The sequence below is a fragment of the Anguilla anguilla genome, chromosome 16, assembly GCF_013347855.1.
Source record: "Anguilla anguilla isolate fAngAng1 chromosome 16, fAngAng1.pri, whole genome shotgun sequence".
Lineage (NCBI taxonomy): Eukaryota > Metazoa > Chordata > Actinopteri > Anguilliformes > Anguillidae > Anguilla > Anguilla anguilla.
The window spans coordinates 34,815,005-34,836,710 of record NC_049216.1 but is presented as its reverse complement, the minus strand read 5'-3'; the positions used below and the strand labels follow the sequence as shown (position 1 = coordinate 34,836,710).

The window sequence follows — 21,706 nt, the reverse complement described above, 5'->3', positions numbered from 1 at the left end:
CACCTCGAAGCGGCTGTTGGCGTCCAGCGGAGCTCGGTTCCGCAGCGACGGCGCTCTGCCGCCGTTGCCATCGCTGACGGGCTTTCCAGAGTTAAGCGGCTCGTGTTGCGCGTTGGGCGCAGTCACGGTCATCTCCAAACCGGACTCTTTGCTGCCAAGTGTTGCGTTGACCGAGGACTCCCGCATACTCCAGAGATTCGACTTGTTCGGAGCCGAAGAGGACATCCCGCTGGCAGGCAGGGCAACAGTTTATTCCGGAAGGGAGGGTAGAGAGAGAGAAAGTTCCAAGGCGCACTCAGTGTATACACCGCACTATCTATAACCAAACATGCACAAAGAGACGAATTCGCTATTTCTAAAAGAATTAATAGCCTTGGCTAGCCTGTACATTAAAGGCTATAACCGTTAAGCAGACCAAGACCTTTCAACAAAATACAGATGTTTTTTTTCTAAGTGCTGTAAAATGCAATGCCACTGTCCACATCAAATTGGGACCTTTACAGGAAACATTGGATAAAAAATAACGGTTACAACCGAGTAACGGTTACAAAAAACCTGCTGCATGTCCCCTACCTACAGTGGCAACATTGCAAGGCTTCTCGGAAACAACCCCCAGTTGAGTGACGTTTTATTTGAGAACAAGGGCGGTAGGCAGTGCCATCTGCGCAACTGCAATTACAGTTAGCCCGGCACGAGGTAAATAAATAGGCTCGAGCGAGACGCGTTTAATTTACAGCGACTAGTTTTCTGTGAATGTACAGAGTAAATTATTTATTTTCAAAACATATGCAGCGTTTGTGGTTTTGTGTACACTCTCGGCATTTTTTGCGAAATCAAGGACTGCTCATGATAAACAGATAATTATTAGACTTAATTAATCATAGGCCTGGGTATTTCTTCGCGCAAACTGCTAAAGCCACTGTATCCTGTAGTCACTATACAGCTTAGTGGGCCTATGAAATTGCGCGCTCACGAGACCCTGGGTCGTCTTCTGGTCGCAGGTCAGTTTCAGTTACATTGGCGCGCGGTTTCTCACTAAAGGTGACCTTGAATTCTTGCTGGTTCATCCTTGAACGTACGGAGAGGGCCAGAATAACCAAGAAAAGAGTATTAATTCCAGTCATGTGGCGTCGGAGTGGTGACAGGTACTGTTGTCAGGTTGATATTGCGATACTGGTGTCGGAGATGCCAGCGCAGATTACCCGATTCCTGCCCGAATAAGCACTTATTCTGCGGTTTCCTCCCTGCCTGAAAACAGTTCCTCTGCGTTTACAGGTCTTATCCTGGCGACAGTTTAATTACATTTACGCAGCACCTTTAATGGATCTCAAAGGACATCATATGAATCCTAAGAAATGCTTTGCAGCTTTCATGTAACCTCAAGACGCGTCATACTGAACTGGGGGTGGGCACACTCAGACGCAGAGTCATTTTGTACCTGCAGGTTTTCGGTTTAAGGGGTGGGAGGGCGACTGGGGTCCCCTGAAATTAGGACCCCGCACCCAGTCTACTCTCCTGTGCATTTCTCTTCATGCCTACTAGTGCGTTTACTGCACTTCCTTTTTGCGGTTTAGTTTTTTTTTTCTTTTGGCGCCTTTAAACACCTGCCTCTCCTGTCAGCGATATGAAGGTGTTTTTTTTTTTTTTTTTTTTGCTTAGACAATACCAGGCGCCCGCCGGCTAATGGTTGTTGTGAGAGATACGCATCTAATTCTATTGTTCCAGGTTTCCCCCGAACTCTGTTAACAAATGAAATTAATCACCGGCTTCCAAATAAGCGCACTGAAGAACTGCGTGCAATTCAGCAGCAATGCTTCTGCTGCGCGCGCTGTAACTTCCTGGGCACAATTGCCGTTTTCATCTTTTTTTTTTTTTTTGGGAGGGGGGGGAGGGGGGTAATTTTTCTACACAATACCTGTGGATGCAAGAGCACACAATGCAACCTCATGGGGGAACACATTCATATTTGGAACACGTAAACCTATAGCCGGTACTCAAAAGAAAGCACACCAAATGATTGGTCAGTTTATGTTTATTTTCAAAAATATGAATGATAATTGCGGTATAAAGCAAGAAATGCATTTTTAAAATGGCTCCAAAGCAGCTCGTACAGTGATTTTATCTTTCCAGAGGCTACGCATATGAACATATTAATTATATATAGCTTTTATTCACAATTAAAAACTTTAAATCTTTTTATTTAAATATATCGGGCTGGTACTTTTTTCTCCCTTGGCTCTCAAGAAGCACAAACTCTTCCTCACTACTGTTAAAGAAAGTTGTGCCAAAACATCCTGGAGCACAGGTTGCATGGCCTTAGGAAACAGTTCAGACAGAAAATAAGACATGATTTTTTTTTAGAATAAGAAGGAGGTAATATACACAGAAAGATCCTCTGGAGGGATAGGGTTGTTGTCCAAGCTACTCTGGGGTTACTGTATATTCCTGCACAAACCCACAGATGCCATAATACCCACCACTGTAAAGCAGGCAGGTCTGCAGAAACCTTAGCAAGTGTCTAAAACATCCTTCATCTTACACAAAAGATGACTGGGCCAAAACATACACTCAAACTAAAATAATATATATATATTTTTTTTAAAACTTCAGATAGCGAGCTGAACCATGAAAAGACGATGACCAGGATTTAATCAGCATACGTCCTTAACATGGACTTTAAACTGAATGCAGAAGTAGTACCCGCCCCCCCCCCCCCCCAGCCCCCCACAGACTAAGTTAGGAATGTTAGGGCTGAATGCAGACTGAACACATGCATGTTCATGACGTGCAGACACAGCCGCCAAGTCGCCATGCATTAAAAACAGGGCTAAAAGTCCCATGATGCACTGCTTCCGCTTCATGGGAGATGGCACTCTACTCCGGAACTGGGACGTTGGTGGGCAACAGGGGGGTGACACCAATCTTTTTGGCAACACCATTCTGAAAGAGAAAGGGGGGTGGGGGGGAGCACATTTCACATATTAGAGGAAATGCACAGGTCGGGGGTCACCAATCTCGGCTGAAGCGAATGTTGACGGGCGCCAAAACATCGAAACGTGACATTTTGCGTTTCGTCGAACGTCCGGTCGCAAGACAGAGCGGGTACAGCGACACAGCGGGTTAGGGGCAGGGCCGCATGCGATATTTATGCTGCGCTGCGTCAGTTTGGCAACGGAAGCAAAGCAAACCCCACGCAGCACGCTATCCTCAGCAGAGTTCATGTTCAACAGACTAATTGTTCCAAATGTACTGTGCCATAACAAAAAAAAAACAAAAAAAACTTTCCACTTCCTGATTTCCTCTCTTATTGTATACGCGTCACACTGAATGGTTTCAGAACTTTAGACAAAATGTAATGTTAGACTAAGGGAACCGGAGTAAATTATTTACATGTTCACATGGGTGATATGGGAGTTTGACCATTTCTGTCCATTAAATGAATGAAATTATTTTTTAAATGTGTTTTGTGTTTTCTCAGTTTCCCCTTTGTATAATATTACATTTTGACTAAAAATCTGAAGCAATTCAGTAGGACAAATATGTCATTTTGCAACATTTTATTTATATAGCGCCTTTCCAGAGCTCAAGGCAACAAAGTAATTTCCCTTAAATATCAGCCACTGATTGAGACCAAAGAAGCATGGAGAGGAAAGGTAAACGATCGACTGGAGAGGTTAATCACGCAGTTTAGGGCAGGGCGTCGCGGACGAGAGTGATCAGGTGATCAGATCACAGACGCTGCCTGCGTGAGGGTACCCACCATGTGGTTGACCACGTTGATGTGGTACGGGATCCCGCCCAGTTTGGCGCACTTCTCAATGTTGGACCGCTCGGGGTCTCCGGGGGAAAGAACAGGGGTATCCAGCTCCGCCTTGAAAGAGGGACAGATTTCACTTTGCGTCTTACATAGCACTGACCCCACGCTGCTTTCCAATACCGTCATTCACAAAGAGATTACAGTGGGCTTTACAGACAGCGTGGATGTTTGTCTTAAGGGCACCCGGGTGTGTTAGCTTTTTCAAAATGATCAACGCTAGCTAGCGTATCAACCGTTCCACCTTAAGCAATCCAATTACGGGATTATCATGAGCGTGAGCGGGAAAGAGCCTACTCTGATTGGTGCAATTTCAGTGCAATTCGGTGAAAGACCAGATGTGATTGTGTTCAAAGCAGTGTTGCCAGATGTGGCCTTTTTAAACTAGACTGATTGAAAAGTAGCTGCCATTTTATCCTTCGGTCCTAAAATCATGGTATGGAAATAAAAACTGGCATCGTCAACTAGAGGTGCAAGATGGGTTCTAGTGGACAAAGAAATACTTTTGTTTCCCCAGTGACTAGCTTTGAGCATCCAGTTAAACCCTTTTTTTGGCTTTTTTGATTTTAGCTCTTCACCAATACAGATTTATTTTATTTTTTGTGCTTTGCTGTAACCACAGAATGGTGGTTGAATGGTGTTGGGGGCATCGCCTTATTTTAGCTGCACACCAGAATGATTTTTGCTTCTAAATCATACAGAGAATGGCACAGAGAGTTAGGAATTTTCAAAGCCTGGCAACCATGATCCACAGCAGAAGTGGACAAAGGGGATAAGGCCTTGTAAGGCAAATAACACACAGAGGTTAAAGGTCACACTGCCCAGGTCTCCTGTCACACAAGCAGGTGGAGATTTCACAGCCAATCAGAAGCCAGGTATGAGGGGCTACACAGCAGACAGTCGCTATACTCACAGGCTCTAGGTTTCTGTGTAAAGTCAGGAGGTCGGACATCCGGTCATTGAATCCTGCAGCAAAGTTTTCTGGGTTTATTGCCACAAAACACTGACCCTAGAGAGTGAATGAATGCGGAATGAATGAATGACTGAATGAACAAATGAATGAATGAATGAATGATTAATTCACAGTTAAACTCAAGGCAAATCTCAACAGCACAAACTTTATGGTGTCATTACAACAAATTTTAAATGCAGTATCCAAACTGATATGACTTTTGGAACAGAATAAAATAAATGACTTTATTTTTCCCAGGAGAACTCGAGAAACTTTTTATTATTTAGAAATATTGTTCATAATTTGCCTATTTTTAGGTTTGCACAGAATATTCTGTAAACAGACCAGGAATTAGTAGGCCAAAGGTAATGTTATTGTCAATGGCAGTACAGTCCGTGCGGATGTTTAATGCAGTATATAACAATGGCCACTAGAGAGCAGCACTGTCACATCAACCTTATGTGACCTCTACACACTGGAGTCTTTTTTTAAGGAATACATTAAGAAAAGCCCTCCCCCTAAATACATTTATAAATCAATAAATAAAATCAGCAAGTTGCCTGTAACTGGTGATGCAGTGGTAGACGCCATATAGCGCTAGGCTGTTACGTGAAGCCGGGGGGTGGGGTGTGTGGGAGGGTGTATGGAACGGGGAGGGGTGCGGGGAAGGGGGAGGGGGTGCGGGCACTGACCAGATCAGCCACTTTGTCGGTGACTTTCCAGGTGCGGACGTGCCGGCTGTACTGGGCCCCGGCCAGAATGCCACAGAACACCTCCACCATCAGCCCGAGCCCGTAGCCTTTATATCCACCTGCATAGAGCAGGCAAACGCCACTCTTAATAATCATAATCACAGGAATATTAATCATAATAATAATAATAATAATATCATCATAACATAATAACCCTAACCATCAGCCCGAGCCCGTAGCCTTTATATCCACCTGCAAAGAGCAGGCAAACGCCACTGTTAATAATCATAATCACAGGAATATTAATCATAATAATAATAATATCATCATAACCCTAACCATCAGCCCGAGCCCATACCCTTTATATCCACCTGCAAAGAGCAGGCAAACGCCACTGTTAATAATCATAATCACAGGAATATTAATCATAATAATAATAATATCATCATAACATAATAACCCTAACCATCAGCCCGAGCCCATACCCTTTATATCCACCTGCAAAGAGCAGGCACATGCCACTGTTAATAACAATCATCATAATAATAATAATAATAATAATAATAGTATATTATTATTATTATTATACTACTAATAATAATCCATCGATCCATCCATTTATTATCTATACCCGCTTAGCCTGGGCAGGGTCGCAGTGGGTGCTGAAGCCTATCCCAGCATGCATTTGGTGAGAGGCAGCAATACACCCTGGACAGGCCACCAGTCCATCACAGGGCACACACATTATTCGTTCATGCACTCATTATAATACTACTACAACAAAAACAACAACAACAACAACAAATACAATAATAATAATAATAATAATAATAATAATAATAATAATAATAATAATAATAAACAACAACAAAAATATCAACTAAAATAATAACAACAAATCTAATAATAATAATAATAATAATAATAAATAAATATAATAATAATAATAATATGTGCAGAACGCACCAGTCTCCTCGCAGCCCCCGATGGGCACCAGGCCCCCGCCGTTGAGCACCTTTCCCGGGTCCGTGCTCAGCTTTCCCTGCGAGTCGCACCCCCATCCCTCAGGGATGCCGTCCCCACGCCGGTGATGGAGCTCCACCTGCAGGCAGGCAGAGGAACAGCGCTCTGGGTTCTGCGCAGTAACATAGGCGGCCAGCAGGGGGCGAATGGGATCATGTGTCAGTGTCCGGGTGTTCGGGACAGGGCACTCTTAATATTCAGAGAGAGGTTTACTTCATGAATCTCAAACTGTGTGGAGTCACCTTGCGTCATAAGCAGCTCACTTGATTTGAAGGGTAACATATTTTGACTGGACATATTTTGATTCATGAACCCCATAACATAAAGGCAGTGTAGTATAATGGGTAAGGAGTTAGTCTTGTAACCCAAAAGTTACTTGAGCAAGGCACTTAACCTGCATTACTTCAGCATATTTACACCTGTATAAATGGATGCAATGTAAATGCTATGTAGAATCTTGTGCAAGTCGCTCTGGATAAGAGTGCTTGCTAAATGTAATGTAATGTAATGCCATCCAAGATGGCACCTGTGTCAACTCTGTCACATTTTTGTATTTCTTTTTGTATTTCATCCTGCTTTCTTCAATATGGTTGTCTGGAGTTACTAAACCACAAGAGCACTCCAATTTCTTGGATTTTGCTACAATGCCAGAGGAATTATTGGCAAGCTCAGTTGTCAACAGCCGCGTTTCTCCTGAGCCCCCCGGGGCACAAGCACAGAGGTAAACGCAAAGGGCGTGGCCCTCCAGCCTTTGCGGTCGCCATTTTAGATCTCCTCCATTCACTCATTTCCCCCCTCCAATCTACGCTCTCTGAAGAACAAAATGGACGAGCTCCTCAGCAGGAACCAAACCAAATGAGACTATTCAGCGTTTTGCCGGTCTGAAACCTGCCCAGATCGAGCGATGCCCAGTTCAGCTGTAAAAATGTCGGACCCAGCCCAGAGGGGACGGGTTCACTGCACTCTCGCACAACAAGAAAGGTGGCAGAGTTTGCTCATTAATAAACCAACAATGGTATAACAAGACCACTATCATTAAAAGGCAATACTTTCCTGACTTAATCGAACATAATCATGGTCAAATGTTGGCCATTCTCTCTACCACAGGAACACATTTCAATAATTCCAGCTGGAGTTGATGTACGCAAAACTGATATAAAGTTTTTGTTTAATATGCGATGGTAAAGACAATGTGCATCAACAATGTTCTGCATGAATGAATGTACCACGTCCCCACAAACCACCTTGAACGGGTCAAGGGAAACCACATGACCTCATGGACAATCGCGGTAACCATGGGAACACCCCAGGGCTGCATGCTCAGCCCAAAAATCTGCAGCCTCACCACAAACAAATAATCTCACTTCCTAATGAGACTGAGACTGTCACGCAGAAGACACAGCAGCTGGTCTAATTACCAATAAAAACAAAGATGACTGCTGCAAGGAACTCAGCAGACTGGGCCCATGGTGCTGCTCAAATGACCCACTTAAAACTATATTTTAAAAATAAAATTAAGACTAAAGCGATCATTATGGACTTCTACAGTAACACTGCCCCACATTTATCTATTAACATCGATGATCAACCGCCAAGATTAATGGACTCTTTTACATTATTTGGCACCCACATTCACAAGAGAATAAACTGGGACACAGATGCAGACAACAGTCTTAGAACAGGCCAGTCAAAGACACTCATGAACTATTCATGATTCTTCCTGTACCAGACTAGCAAAAAAAAAAAAAAAAAAGTTGCGCACAGCAGTTAAGAATCAGATCCGACCAGGCAGTGCTGACTTTGGGCCGGAGAGGGCCCAGATCCGGCCCGGAGTGGGCCCAGATCCGGCCCGGAGTGGGCCCAGATCCAGCCCGGAGTGGGGCCAGATTCGGCCCGGAGTCGGGCGCTCTCTGGGGGGTGTACGGGTGCAGCGGGGCCCGCCCTACCTTCCCCAGCGCCACGGCTGACGTCGCCATGTCCAGCACAAAGCTGTCCCCGTCCTTCGCCGGCGCCGCCACGCTGATCGGATTGGTACCCAGAGTGCACTGCGAAAAGAACGCGGTCAGGAGACCGGGATTCAGCTCGAACGGCAGCACTCAACGCGAAAACTGCACCACACTTCCTGCACCATCAGACCCCGCCCCTACTGCTTGACAGAGAAAACCACATTTACAGTTTTATTTTTTCCCCCAAACTTTTATACTTAATAAATAGCAGTTGAGAATTAAAATATAATTTTGCATATTATAATGACATACATGCACTTCCATGTCCACGTCCTCACACACACACACACAATTACAGGCAATAATCACTCAGAATGAATTACAAAATAATAGCTTGTCTTTATAAATCATTGTTTTTTTTGCCACAAAAATCATATTAATATTTAAAGTCTAAGAGCCTAAGAGTGACTTCATATACCGCAAGGGAGGGGGAAAACTACATATAATAGAAAAACTACATTTGATAACTAAATTCAACCCAATAGCTAATAGTGCCGTGGACGACCTTTACCGACCTCCTTGGCTCGAGTCGGCATCACCAGCGGGGACGTGTTGGTGTAGCTCATACCCTGGAAGAGAGGAAGGGAAACTCAGCATTAACCAGCATGCTGCAGCGCCAACGGCCGCCACTAGGGGGAGACAGAGTCAAGGCTGCGGGTGACGCGGACACTCACGATCATGTTCTCCTTCAGCGCCTGCATGGAGTAATAGCCCGCGATGCCGAAGTGGTTGGAGCCTAAACCAAAAAAATAGGGAAGGAAACAAAAAATGTTTTTTTAAAAGACGAAACAGAGAACGGTTCCGTTTCTCGCCGTGTACTTCGTTCGGCCGCTGAGAGGCCGCACGCGAGCGAAGAGGGTTAAAAAGGAAACTTGCCATGTGCGACCACCCAGCCGATGCCGACCTCCCGGGCCTTCCTGATGGCCAGGTCCATGCAGAAGTTTCCCACCACCGGCCCCAGCAGGTTGTTGCCGTTGACCAGCGCCGTGGCGACAGACTCCTTGACGATGGTGGGCTCGCCGTCCTTCTCGCAGATTCCCGTCTGGATGTCCTTCACGTACATGTCTGCGCAGGGGGACACGTGACCCAGCACGTCACATCCACTGGCCACAAAGCGAAGCTCTGTGACATCACAGTACACGTGGCCACAAAGCGAAGCTCTGTGACATCACAGTACACGTCGCCTCAAAGCAAAGCTCTGTGACATCACAGTACATGTGGCCACAATGCGAAGCTCTGTGACATCACAGTACACGTGGCCACAAAGCGAAGCTCTGTGACATCACAGTACACGTGGCCACAAAGCGAAGCTCCGTGACATCACTGTACACGTCGCCTCAAAGCAAAGCTCCGTGACATCACAGTACACGTCGCCTCAAAGCAAAACTCTGTGACATCACGTGGCCACAAAGCAAAGTGCTGTGACATCACTGTATATGCCCCCCAGACAGGATACAGACGGGGTCACAGACACCTCTACTCACAGACATGGGGGGACACCTGCGCTCACAGACACCTGCACTTACAGACAGGATGCAGACACATGGGATCACAGACAGAACATGCGCTCTGCGAGATACAGACCCATCCTGTTCAGCCCGTGACTGTAGTGCCCTCGGTGATCTCCCTCCACCAGCACCTCAGCCAGGCTTTTGGCGTGGCCCGGCTTGGTTCCCACGGCAACCATGCACCCCTCGATGAAGCTCTGCACCTCCCGTTGTGTAATCAGACACCTGGACGGGGAGGGAAAGGGGAGGAGACCGTGAACCGCACGCTCCCCGGCCACTGGAGATCCGAGACCACAGATAATCCATCCAACGCAGATACTCAACTCTGTCGCCCTGCCGCACACTTCCTGAACGTTACCCGGCCAGCGCCAGGAGGATCCGGAGCAGTCCGCGGCATCGCAGACCTGCTGCTGCCACTCACCCTTTAACCACGCCCATTTAGAACCCTGACAACGGCCCGAGCAATTCAAAACAACCGGGCGGAAAAAAGCACTGCTTGGATGTGGGAGAGACAGGTGCTCGGTCGTAAGACAGGTAGACAAACGCTGAACAGCAGTCCCTGAGAAAGAAACAGTCACTCTGGAAAGTGAATAAACTTTAAAAGCGTGGTGCCAAGGACACTCTGTCTCAGAGTGAAGGAATTGGATAAGAAGTCTTTTCTTAAATAGGCTGGAACAAGGCAATAAAACTTGGTCCCAGCAAATCAGAACTCAGCAAGCAAGTACCTTCAAACCCAGCAGTCTCCCTCATAGGATCATTCCTGCCAGCTCTGGGTCTTCTTTTAACACCCACTTTTATAAATGAGCTTTTAGTTTGTATGCTATGATGTTCTGACTCATTATCTTCATTACTATTATTAATAGTAATAATAATAATAATAATAACAACAACAATAAAATTGTTTGTATAGCACGTTTCAAACAAAGATGCAGCTCAAAGTGCAGTGAAAAGAAAGAAAATAATCAAACAAAATAAAAGGATATAAAATAAGGAAAAAAAGAGAACAAAATAAGCACAAGTAAAAACAGAAAACATAAAAAATACTAATAAAACAATGATAAAATAAGAAAAAGAAAGATTATTAAAAACTGAAAGGTAGGTTTGCTTTTAAAAGTTCCCACACAGCCGCTTCTCTGATGTCCTTGGGTGTTCCACAATTTTGGGCCATTGTGGGTAAAAGCTGCTCCTCCAGTTTTTCTGTGCAGTACACAGAGTACATTTAAAAGAGCTGCATCAGAGGACCTGAGAGCTCTTACTCGGTGATAAAAAGTTTGGGTGTTAGAGATATAAGAAAGTGCTATACCATTAAGGGTTTTGTGTATACGAGTAAAAGGAACTTATAATCATTTCTAAAATAAACTGGTGACCAATGCAGGGCAGCTAAAACAGGAGCAATGTGCTCTTTTCCTGGTTATTGTTTGAAGTCTTGCAGCAGAGCTCTGAATAAGTTCTAATCTCTGTATTGATTATTATTAATATTACTACTACTACGATGATTAAACAAGCATACCGGACCTGAATTTTAATCTTTTTTTTTTTTTTAAACTGGTGTTTTAGAAAACGTGCCAAAACGGGCCGTGGTTCCAAGCCCCTCTCGTGTGGGACGGGTCGGTGACGGATGCAGAACGTGCTGTTCTGCAGCGGGTGCCAGGGCAAACCCGTGCACGCCCACCTCAGTGCCAGCGCTGGCACGGCCCACGGCGTAGGAGTACCCCGGGGCAATTAGGGCTCTATAAATACCCCCGCTCAGCGTCAATTACAGGGCACACACGCGCGCACACGCGCGCACACACACACGCGCATGCGCACACACACACACACACGCACACACGCACGCACGCACGCACGCACGGGGCACACACACACGTGCGCGCACGCACACACGCACGCACGCACGCACGCACGCACGGGGCACACACACACACGCGCGCACACACACACACACGCATGGGCGGGGCACACACGCACACACACACACGCACGCGTGCACGGGGCACACACACACGCATGCACGCACGGGGCACACACACACACACACACGCACGCACGGGGCACACACACACACACACAGGCATTTAGCCACTTACACAACTATTTACACAGCATTTACATGCCATTCATTTGTGCAGCTGGATGTATACCGAAGCAATGCAGTTTGAGCACGTTGCTCAAATGTACAACGGCAGTTGTGCCCCACCCGGGAATCGAACCTGTGACCTTTAGGTTACGAGCCCAGCTCCTTGCCCATTGTGCTACACTGCCGCCCCCCTCTTCGCGCGCGGAGACGGTCACAAGCGCCCCGACGCTGCATCACGAGCCCCAGCGTTCCGTAAATATTTTCCCGTGTAAATTCGATGTCGCGCAGACGCGCTTCGTTTGACCGTTTAAAACGGCGACTGGCTCAGGCCATGTGACCCGCAGGAGGTCATCTGGTTTCCTTCCCCCCCCCCGGCACAGCGCCGCGCCACCCTAGGGCTAACTCAGACCTTTGATCTGTATTGTGAAACAACCAGAGAGGCAGTAAAGTTTAGCAAAACCGACGTGTTTGTCGAAAAACATCACCGCAGTGCGTCAAGAGGAAGAGAGGCGGAGTTTAAAAGGTGTCAGTGGTTGTGATGTCATTGGTTGTGATGTTTTTTTGTTTTTTTTTTGAGAACTGCAGTTAAATGCGTGACTGGCAATCAATTACTGAAATTGATTATGGGGCAAATTATGGACACTCCAGAAATAGAAAACCCAGCATTCTCAAATATGATTTTACTATACGTACTGAGTGCTGGTTTTCTACTCTTGAACTGCATATTTCTGAATCAGGCACCAAGCAATGTTCGTACTGTTTTTGGCGTTGTGAGTTCAGCATGCACCGTACTGACTGCACCCCCCCCCCCAAACAAAAAAAAAACTAAACAAAACAAAAACTGATGAGCAAACAGATCAATTCTGCAAACAGACCAGCCAGAGGAAACCGCAGAACAAAATGTCCTGACGGCAACGTGGCCAGCTCCGCATGTGGTTCCGCCAGCCAAAGGCTAATTAAAGGGGAGGACTGCGCGCCTTCCCCCCGCCCCCGTTTGAACACGGTGGGCGGGGCCTCTCCAGGAGCGGAATTACAGCACGTGGGGGGGGGGGGGGGGAGGGGGGGGAGCGTCAGGGATCTCTCCTCAACCTTCCGATGACTTCCAGACACGAGGCGCTCGACAGGCTCGATCAGTTCACGGACAGCCTTCTGTTCTCAAGTGATATTCACCTTTGAACCGGGGGGCCTGGGAGAAGACAGGAATGTAAGCAGTGGTGGGCGTGTGGGGGGGGGGGGGGGGGCAGAGAGGGGGAGGGCCATCTCTGGAACTCATTCCAAAGCCATTACCATCCACAACAACAAACCGGAGCTACAGCATGCTTCACTTTAAACAACCTGGTCCGACCATTGCGTGGACGTTTATTCCCAATGGATTCCTGTGTAGGTTTTCAGATTTTTACAGTGCAACCAGGAATTCTCGAATGATGGCGTTATGCAAGAGCTTCCTGTATTACATCACAGGTTAAAAAAAAAAAATGTATGGGAAAGGCAGTTCTGGATAAAAACCACACTCAGACACAGACATCTGAGACCCAGGTTGGAAAGCTGTGGACAGACTGAGACAGTGGGATATTCCAGGCTCAAGCCCAGCTGGAAAACTGTTCCTACACCCTGGTCAGAGTCACCAGTTAGACTGGCATTTACTTTCAGCTCAACGGGAGGATACATTTCAGACCCAAAGAAGCAGGCCAGGCTCATTAACTGCTTCAAACCACTGGAGAGCTGGTTTATTGGAATGTTTTTTCCCCAAAGTTCTAGAACTCCGCTACCAGTACTGATTGTTACATCATAATTAGAATGTTCAGTTCAGAACATTCTAAATCACACATCTGTGATCTCACACAGGGAATCATTAACAGATGCGTACAGAGAAAAGCCAGCAGACTCTGCGGCTCTACGGGGCAGGGGTTTGTGGGACCCCAAATTAAATCACGATGGGCAGCATTCTCCCAGTCCCATCATGCACTGCAGGAGGAGGAGGCGGTCCTAATATTTCGGGAACCCGTCCCGGTAAACCGACACCTCCGCCCACCCCAGAGGTGTTGCAACACTGCCTCAGCACACAGAGGGAACGCACAAGGAGCTCACAGGGAGCTGTTCCAACAGGCACACCTCCCAACACAACGTGACTCTGTCACTCAGCGGACTTCACATCTCTCCCAGGACGTTACCTGCTAAAGCACAGGGCCTCAGGCAGAGGGAACGGATGCACACAGCTCCACAGAGTATTCCCTGCACTGAGAACCCTCCTCCCGCAAGCAGTCAATTGTATTTTCTTCTTCTTTTGTTTAAAAAAAAAAAAAATAACCCCAGCCTGACTGTGGTAGGGGGATCAAACCCCAGCCTGACTGTGGTAGGGGGATCAAACCCCAGCCTGACTGTGGTAGGGGGATCAAACCCCACAAACTGCGCCACACCCCCGTTTTGACACGGTTGGTGCCGCGTGTCGCATTCGTTGAGCGCCAAGACAACGAATGCAACGCCCACCCCCACCCCCCCGCCCCCGCCTGCCCGCCCCACCCCCCGTCTGTGTGGTGAATCTAATCCACTATGAGCTTAATAGGCAAAACTGATCAAGCGTCAGCCCTTGTTGACTGAATACTGGCCCAGGCCCAGGGGTTTTTGCTAGGGATCCTGGGTAATGAGCGGTTACCAGGTTACAGAACCACAGAAGCTGCAGACAGGACAGGGAACCAGTTCGGATGCAATGACGTCATAAGGAGACAAAGCGGTTGCGTGTGAGCCCGTAGCCTCCAGTAAGTGTGAGCCTCTACACAGGTGATCTCACAAGCCAAGGCAGGTATTTAATACCTAGAGGAACACTAGGAATGGAAGGGAACAGGGCGTTCAGGGATTTGAGAAACACACACATGCGCACATACACACATGCACACACACGCACAAAGACAACCAGATGCATAAACACACGCACACAGGCACACAGACATACGCAAACACACAAAGACAGACACGCGCGCACACGCCTGGAGAATAAAATGGAAAAACTAAAACAAAGCGAAAAAAATTTTGAGCTGCAGAAATATGATGCTTTAGTAAGGCCTGTATAAAAGGATGCTGGCCTCCCCTCTTAGCTTATCCTGAACCACACGGGGCTCTGACTAGAGTTACAGCCCAGGACTCTGAGCCCCCCACCCCTGGCCCCGGCCCCGCCCCCTACCCCGCCCCCTAACCAGCACACCCACCCGCCATGGGGCCCAAGGAGGCACATTTCGGGATAAAGCAGGAAAAGACACATTCCTTTTCGGTTTTTGCTGGGAGAAGAAAACTGCCACTTTTTAAAAAGGAAAATGTGGCCCGAGCCCCAATCTCAGACAGGCCAGGACAGAGTAACGGTTACAGAGTCACTTTACTGCATTCCTGTCTCACCTGTATATTTCCCATGAAGAAATAGCTGACCTTTGATCTGCGGGGCAAGCCGGCTAATTTCAGTACTCATAACTCCCACGGAACCTCTTTTTCCATGCTTCATCTATGTCACCATCTCAATTCAATCCAAATCCTGTCGACATTTATTAATTTCAAGCAATCGTCCACTTAAATTATGTTTAGCCTACTACCGTACCGCAAATAAGAAATACAATTGCAACGTTCATCCGTAGTATTTGGATTCTGACAACTGAGTTGGCGTACGGTTGATGCCGTTGTTTCTCGGTAGCTGCAAACACACTTTCGCAAGGTGATCTCTGGGGGTAGCATACATAGAAAGCTCTTACATGTGCAAAACACGGAACGACAACGGCAAGAAACACCTTTGACCTAAACTCCATCCAAACGCTATGTTGCATGTTTTATACAAAGATGCAAATCTGTTCTCAACATACAAAAACACGAGAATGCCGTACATCCAGATCTGTGACCTCAGGTAACATTCCATATGCGAATTGACAATCAAAATGTGAAGTTACCTACAGCCATGTGTGGAACGTAAGATACACCATTTGTCAAAAAAAAAAACAAAAAAAAAAAAACACGGAGTACGTTAACTTTTAAACATAGTAGCCAACAGTAAGATCATCTGGTGTATTGTGTATAAAGGTAATAAACGGGACTTTTCCAGCAGTATCCCCGCTAAAATTATGAGGACTGCTTTGATTAACATGAAGGACACCAAAACATCACCGTCGTCTCGGGGTAAATCCATACCTGCTCATGTTCATACTGGCGTGGGACTTGCGGCGGCGTTGCAGAGGCTCAGGTAAAGAGAATCTGAGTAAGCGCTTGAGCCAGCCGATGTTCTCGTGCGTGGAAACACCCAGTGATGTCAAGTCCGACAGGTTTGCACGCCGCTTATAAGCGAGCGCGCGGCGCACACTGAAGCGCACACCATCGGTATTTTTCCGGAAGGGAGGGGTCACGAGTTTGCAGTATTTGGGTAAACTTTGTTTTGTTGCAGCAATGTTTGAAATGGGTCATCTTCGCTACCTTTGACCACTAAGGGGGTCAGCTTAACAACACAACGTGGAGAGAAAGGTTAGTCAAAATATAAACATTTTAAAAACTGAAATATCTAACAATTAAATACGAGGTTGACGGATACGTGTGTGCGTCAAGTGTCCCTGCAATCACCACAAGATTAGTGTTCGTTAAAGTCAATGAATGAAGTGTAAGCAATTAACGAGAACTTTATCTCTGTGTAAAAGACGCTAATTCAAGACCTGTCACCTTTGTCTGCCTTATATTAGCTATCATTACTGTGAGCCAGCGACGGATACTCTGCGTCTAAAGAGCAACCTCAGTCAAATATTACACTAGTATAGACTTCTCCCTGATGTATTTCATCTTCCCTCCTGTGAATTGGTCTGTGCTGTTATATATTAATAATGGTTTAGTGCTCTGGACTTGAGTAGTTTGTGTGTATTTAACCGATTACCTGATAGCCATTCATTAGCAATCCAACATTGTGATGTCAGTGATGTCTAAAATATCGATTTTGAACTCCAGACCATACCGTCCGCGCATTCAGTTCCCATATTTAATGCATAAGCCGGTCTCTCGTGAATTTGCCTGTATGTTTGTGACTCTCTTGGATACACTTCTGAAGAGTCACTTGTTGCTTAGCTGTATAACTTCCTTAACATACGTAAAATACAGTCAGTGAGGACACTGAATTTCAGACAGGAAGCAATGTACTTTTATTCTATGATTGTTTCTGTTTTTTTTTTTTTTAATATTGATCTTTTATTATTGTATATTAGTTTGTAAAATAAAATGTTTATTATTATTATTTGTCACGGTACTGGGGGGTTAGGACCCAAATGCAGAGTGAGGGGGAAAACACAAAACTCCAAACGGAAAATAGAAACAAGGACTTTACTTTACAAAACAGAACTAAGGCAGGGAACAAAAGGCCTCGCAGGGCAACTCTCAAAAAACACAAAGAAAACACAGGAAACAAATAAAATCCAAGAATCCAAGAGCATGAAAAAACGGAACGTGGGCAGAAACACACAGGGAGCTACTCTCAGGAGGAAACACCAAAAAAAAAAAATTGAATAATTGAAAACAATAATACAACTAAACAGGGTAAATGAACAGAACTAAAAACTGAAGTGCCACCATCTGGCGGCCCAAAAAGGGAAACGCAGACAAACCACAGAACCATGACATTATTATTATTATTATTATTATTTGTGTTTTACTTATGAACTTTTTTTATCATCATTCTCTTTTGTGAAGGGCTCGCCTGTAAATTAAGGCTTGGCTATCAGTGTAATTTACCCCCTTTTAAACTAAAATTAAAATAAAAAATTATGTAACGTCAGTCTGTAAGTTGTGCTGCAGTAGCCTATGTGCTACCAAGAGGGTGACAGTTGAACTGATGGAATAATTCATTAATTTTTTGTTTGAAAGGTTAGCAAAGGTTATAAGTGTTGTCTCATTTCTTCTGAATTGCGAATCACTGAAAAAGTTATGGACACCTTCCAGCAAAAGCAGACGCACCACTGGCAGCGTATTTTACTTGCGTAAAGATTTAAAACAATCGACTGATCTGCGCTAAACCACAACATCGCACCTCTGTTCCTTCGCGGTGGACTTTCACCCAAAATCCCACCGCCCCGCGCTGTGGGCGCCATAAACACCGCAGACTGTGCCGCCGGTGGGACGGTCAACAGGGCGACCGTAACCGTGGACACCAGAGCTTTATGGCCAATGCTGGTCCTAAATCTGCCCTTCCTGTCCCGGGCCGTCCCACCGCCCCTCCGTGTATTTGCAGTGGGGTAACCTCTTCACCCGTCCACGTTCTCGGAATGCCAGACTACGGGCCCACCGTGGGGGGGGGGGGGAGGTATAGGGGGTCAGGGCAGAGAGTGAGCGTGTGGCCCCACTGGGACAGGTCACCTCAAAATAGGAATCCTGGAAAGAGCCAGAGCCGTGGTCCTCAGACATAACTTCCTGGACTGAGAGAAACTAAAAGCGTTTCATGCGTGTAAAATAATTGAGGGTCATATAACAAATGTGGAGGAGAAGTTGAGGGAAAAAATATATGAATGTGGATAGACTGGATAAACTGGAATGTGGCATGCTGGATAATTATGGGAAGATAAAGAACACGGTAATGTCAGGGAAGTGAGGATCGGTTTAAAATGACCGTTTCTAAATCCAGCAAGTTTAACAGCTAACGGCCTTGTTTGATGTTCTTCACTCTGAATGCAGAGCACATGAGACATCAACAGTAAAAACAGCTCACTTATCCAACATGTAAAATAGATTGAATTTCTTTTTAAAATTATTATCAGAGATATAATTTTTCAGTTAAATCACCATATTCATTAATAGGCAAAGCAATGTGTTGGATCTTCATTTATCAAAATGTACAACTCACAGCCAGATTAAGAACTGCATTAACATACAACAAATATTCGACATCTAATCAAAAGATGAAGGTCGAACTACCTTAACAATCAATGAATGTTACAGACAAAGACACGTTGCTCTCCCCAGGGAGAGCCAAGTTCAAAAACCAATAAACAACATAATACTCCAGAGAGACCCACAATGAAATGTAGAATGACAGAGCTAGATGCAAGACTCCAAGATGCCAACCAAAAATTAAATACAGGTTTAGGGTTAGGGTTAGCTTTGGCTATTATTTAATTTTTCGTGAGCTAATATGAGGAGAGACTATCCATTCATTATCTATACCCCCTTGTCCTGGTCAGGGTCGCTGGGGGTGCTGGATTCTATCCCAGCATGCACGTTTTCCAGACCACCCCTGTTGACGCACACACACCCACCACACGCATACACACACACACACACACACACACACACACAGATTTACACCTCTAATGGCTACCCCTGCCACCCCCCTCCCCGTCCCCCAGTGCCTGCTGTCTGTGTCTTATCTCTGGGCCTCTGGTCTAGCCCTTTGAAGTTTCCTGGGGGCCCAGAACAAGGCCAGCTGGTGAACTAGAGATTGGACATTCAACCTGTCGAAGGTGCGAGAGCCTATATGAGTGTATGGATCTGAGGCGCCCCCACCTGCTGACTCAGGTGTGCTGCCCCCAGCATCACGGACACTCCAGGTATAAACATTTGGGCCTCTCTTGATGTCACAACACCTTTCCTGTCATTCACCACAAAGACCACTTCCTCTCCGCGGATTACCACCTGCTCAGTGGTGTTATCGTTCTTGGGAAACTCAAAGAAAAAGACCAGGAAGTGAAACCAGTTTTGAGACTCACTGTGTCTCTCAGTGGCAGTGTGTTGCTCTGTTCAGGACGATTAGCTGTCCAGCTGCTTTCCAGATCTTTAGTGTAACACAAGTCTCGCACCGCTAACCTCAAGAAAGGTATTTTCCTATAATCAGATTCTTAGTGTTATAAGTCCATCAGAAGTATATTTATATCTTTTAGTGTATGGCTTTGTTTTCTTTGGTCTTGTGATAAGCTTTGGCTGTCTTGTCTTTCCTTATTTCTTCATTACTGTAAGGAGGAAGGGTCCATTTTGCACATAAGTGCACAGTATATGCTGTAAATATCATGTCTTAATTCCCTCCTGGAATTCTATTCTATGTTGGTTTTTTACATTGTCTGCAGTGCCTCCCAGTGGACAAAAGCAGATACGCAGGCTCAGGATCGCACCGAAAAAAGTTTTCACTTCATGTACTGAACATCTGACAGTCAAAACATTGTGAAACATGAACGTGATGTACCCATTTGTATGACTTATGAAACAAATTGAAATATTGCAGTGTCATCAGCTAGTCCATACAAGTCTTGATTTCCTTCTTGTTTTTAGTTGTTATTGTTGTTATTTTTAGCATATTTGTTGCTTTTTTTCTTCCCTCAGTTAGAGGTTGTAATGTCCTGAATGCATCGTTTAAAGCAACAAAACCTTGAACTTGCTCCTTTTTGAAAAAAACACCCAGTGCTTGAAGTACTCGCTCAGTTAGCAACACCTGTAGAGGAGAAACTCTCTCCGCAGGTGCACATGCCACCCCCCCCCTCCCCCCCCCACCCCCGCCTGGTCACGTGACCCAACCGCCCCTTTCTGTGTGTCACCACTGCCTGTAGCCAGCAGCCCACCCTGGTGAGGCAGACCGCTGCTTTAAAGATTCCAGGAAGGAAAAGCTGCTCCCAGTTTAATTTCAAACCAGTCGGGCGAACCCAGGCCTCTAATCTTCCCCCAGGCACATCTGCTGCAGCTCTGGGAGAAAAGAGAAAACTGGCAGCAGGGCCTATAATTTGGGAACATGCAAATATCAGCCCCAATGTGGGAGGAGCCTGGAGGAAGAGAGGCACAAAAAAGCCTACTGACTAACTCAGTACTGACAGACTGTGGAACTAACTCAGTACTGACAAACTGTGGCACTGACTGACTCAGTACTGACAAACCGTGGCACTAACTCAGTACTGACAAACTGTGGCATTGTGTGATTGTGTGGGCTGCAGTTGTGTGTTGCTTTTTTCTGACTCAGCTCATAAGTGTCTTTGTTTTTGTTGTGTGGTTTAAATTTTGGTTTATTTATCCTAGTTATTGTGTGGTGCCCGTGTATCACCCAGCTGCACTCTCTACACCGCTCTCTGTGTTCAGTCTTTCTTTATCCAGCTGAACACCGGCCACGTGAACCCCCACCCTTTGTTGCCTGATTGAATACTTTTCAGAAAGCCGTTATCTTTCTGAGCAGAGAGGACAAAGCAGACATTGTCGTTCCTGTCTCCGCTTGCCCTGTATCTCAGGATCTGCATCTCATCTTTCAGTACAAATCAAACAAAAAAAAAAAACTTTCCTCGAGCGCTTTCTGGAGGTTTTTACGAGAGATGGATGTCTAGAGACAGTCAGGCAAACCCTGACCCCCCCCCCCCTACCAAGTCTTTGCAACCTGCTGTCATTTCCAAAGCATATGTTACAGAATAACACATGCTAAAGATTCACCCCACCCACACCAGTACCCGCAATTGGGCCGGGAACTGAATCTCCACGGTAACCAGCAAGGCGGGGCAGTCTTGTACCTAAAATGGGTCTTCAGAGAGTTTGTGAGGCCTGGCCTTGGGCTCTGTGGCTTGCAGTCGCCTCTCTCTGTGACGGACCTGCCCTGCACTTTAGGGGATGTTTACACGACTGGCTTGTGCAAAATTACACATTCTACTTTTAGGCTGAGCGCCCTTGT

At 46.0% G+C, this 21,706-nt stretch overlaps 2 protein-coding genes and 1 long non-coding RNA gene across 5 annotated transcripts in view; 1 reads left to right on the top strand and 2 right to left on the bottom strand.

The window, feature by feature from the left end:
- The window catches only part of kcnq1.1 (potassium voltage-gated channel, KQT-like subfamily, member 1.1), a 104,539-nt gene extending 103,959 nt beyond the window's left edge, over window positions 1-580 (bottom strand). For 2 of the 3 annotated variants that reach the window (XM_035394881.1, XM_035394882.1), the window contains exon 1: window positions 1-580. This exon is cut by the window's left edge and continues 182 nt beyond it. In XM_035394881.1, the coding sequence (XP_035250772.1) occupies window positions 1-225 (225 nt within the window). In that variant the 5' untranslated portion in view covers window positions 226-580. The other variant, XM_035394883.1, reaches the window with a different exon arrangement.
- Window positions 581-2,014: 1,434 nt separating this feature from the next.
- LOC118214802 (uncharacterized oxidoreductase YjmC-like) lies at window positions 2,015-16,427 on the bottom strand. Its single transcript, XM_035395051.1, has 11 exons — window positions 16,237-16,427; window positions 10,072-10,220; window positions 9,364-9,552; window positions 9,162-9,223; window positions 9,003-9,056; window positions 8,428-8,526; window positions 6,425-6,560; window positions 5,459-5,577; window positions 4,728-4,823; window positions 3,761-3,871; window positions 2,015-2,940 (listed from the first exon to the last, which is right to left on the bottom strand). The coding sequence occupies exons 1-11, from the start codon at window positions 16,248-16,250 to the stop codon at window positions 2,875-2,877; spliced, it is 1,095 nt and encodes a 364-aa protein (XP_035250942.1). The 5' UTR covers window positions 16,251-16,427; the 3' UTR covers window positions 2,015-2,874.
- Window position 16,428: 1 nt separating this feature from the next.
- Window positions 16,429-21,706, top strand: part of LOC118214807 — a 31,275-nt gene continuing 25,997 nt past the window's right edge. Inside the window, exon 1 of the long non-coding RNA XR_004762687.1 lies at window positions 16,429-16,563. This is a non-coding gene — a long non-coding RNA (uncharacterized LOC118214807). The remainder of the gene's footprint in view (window positions 16,564-21,706) is intronic.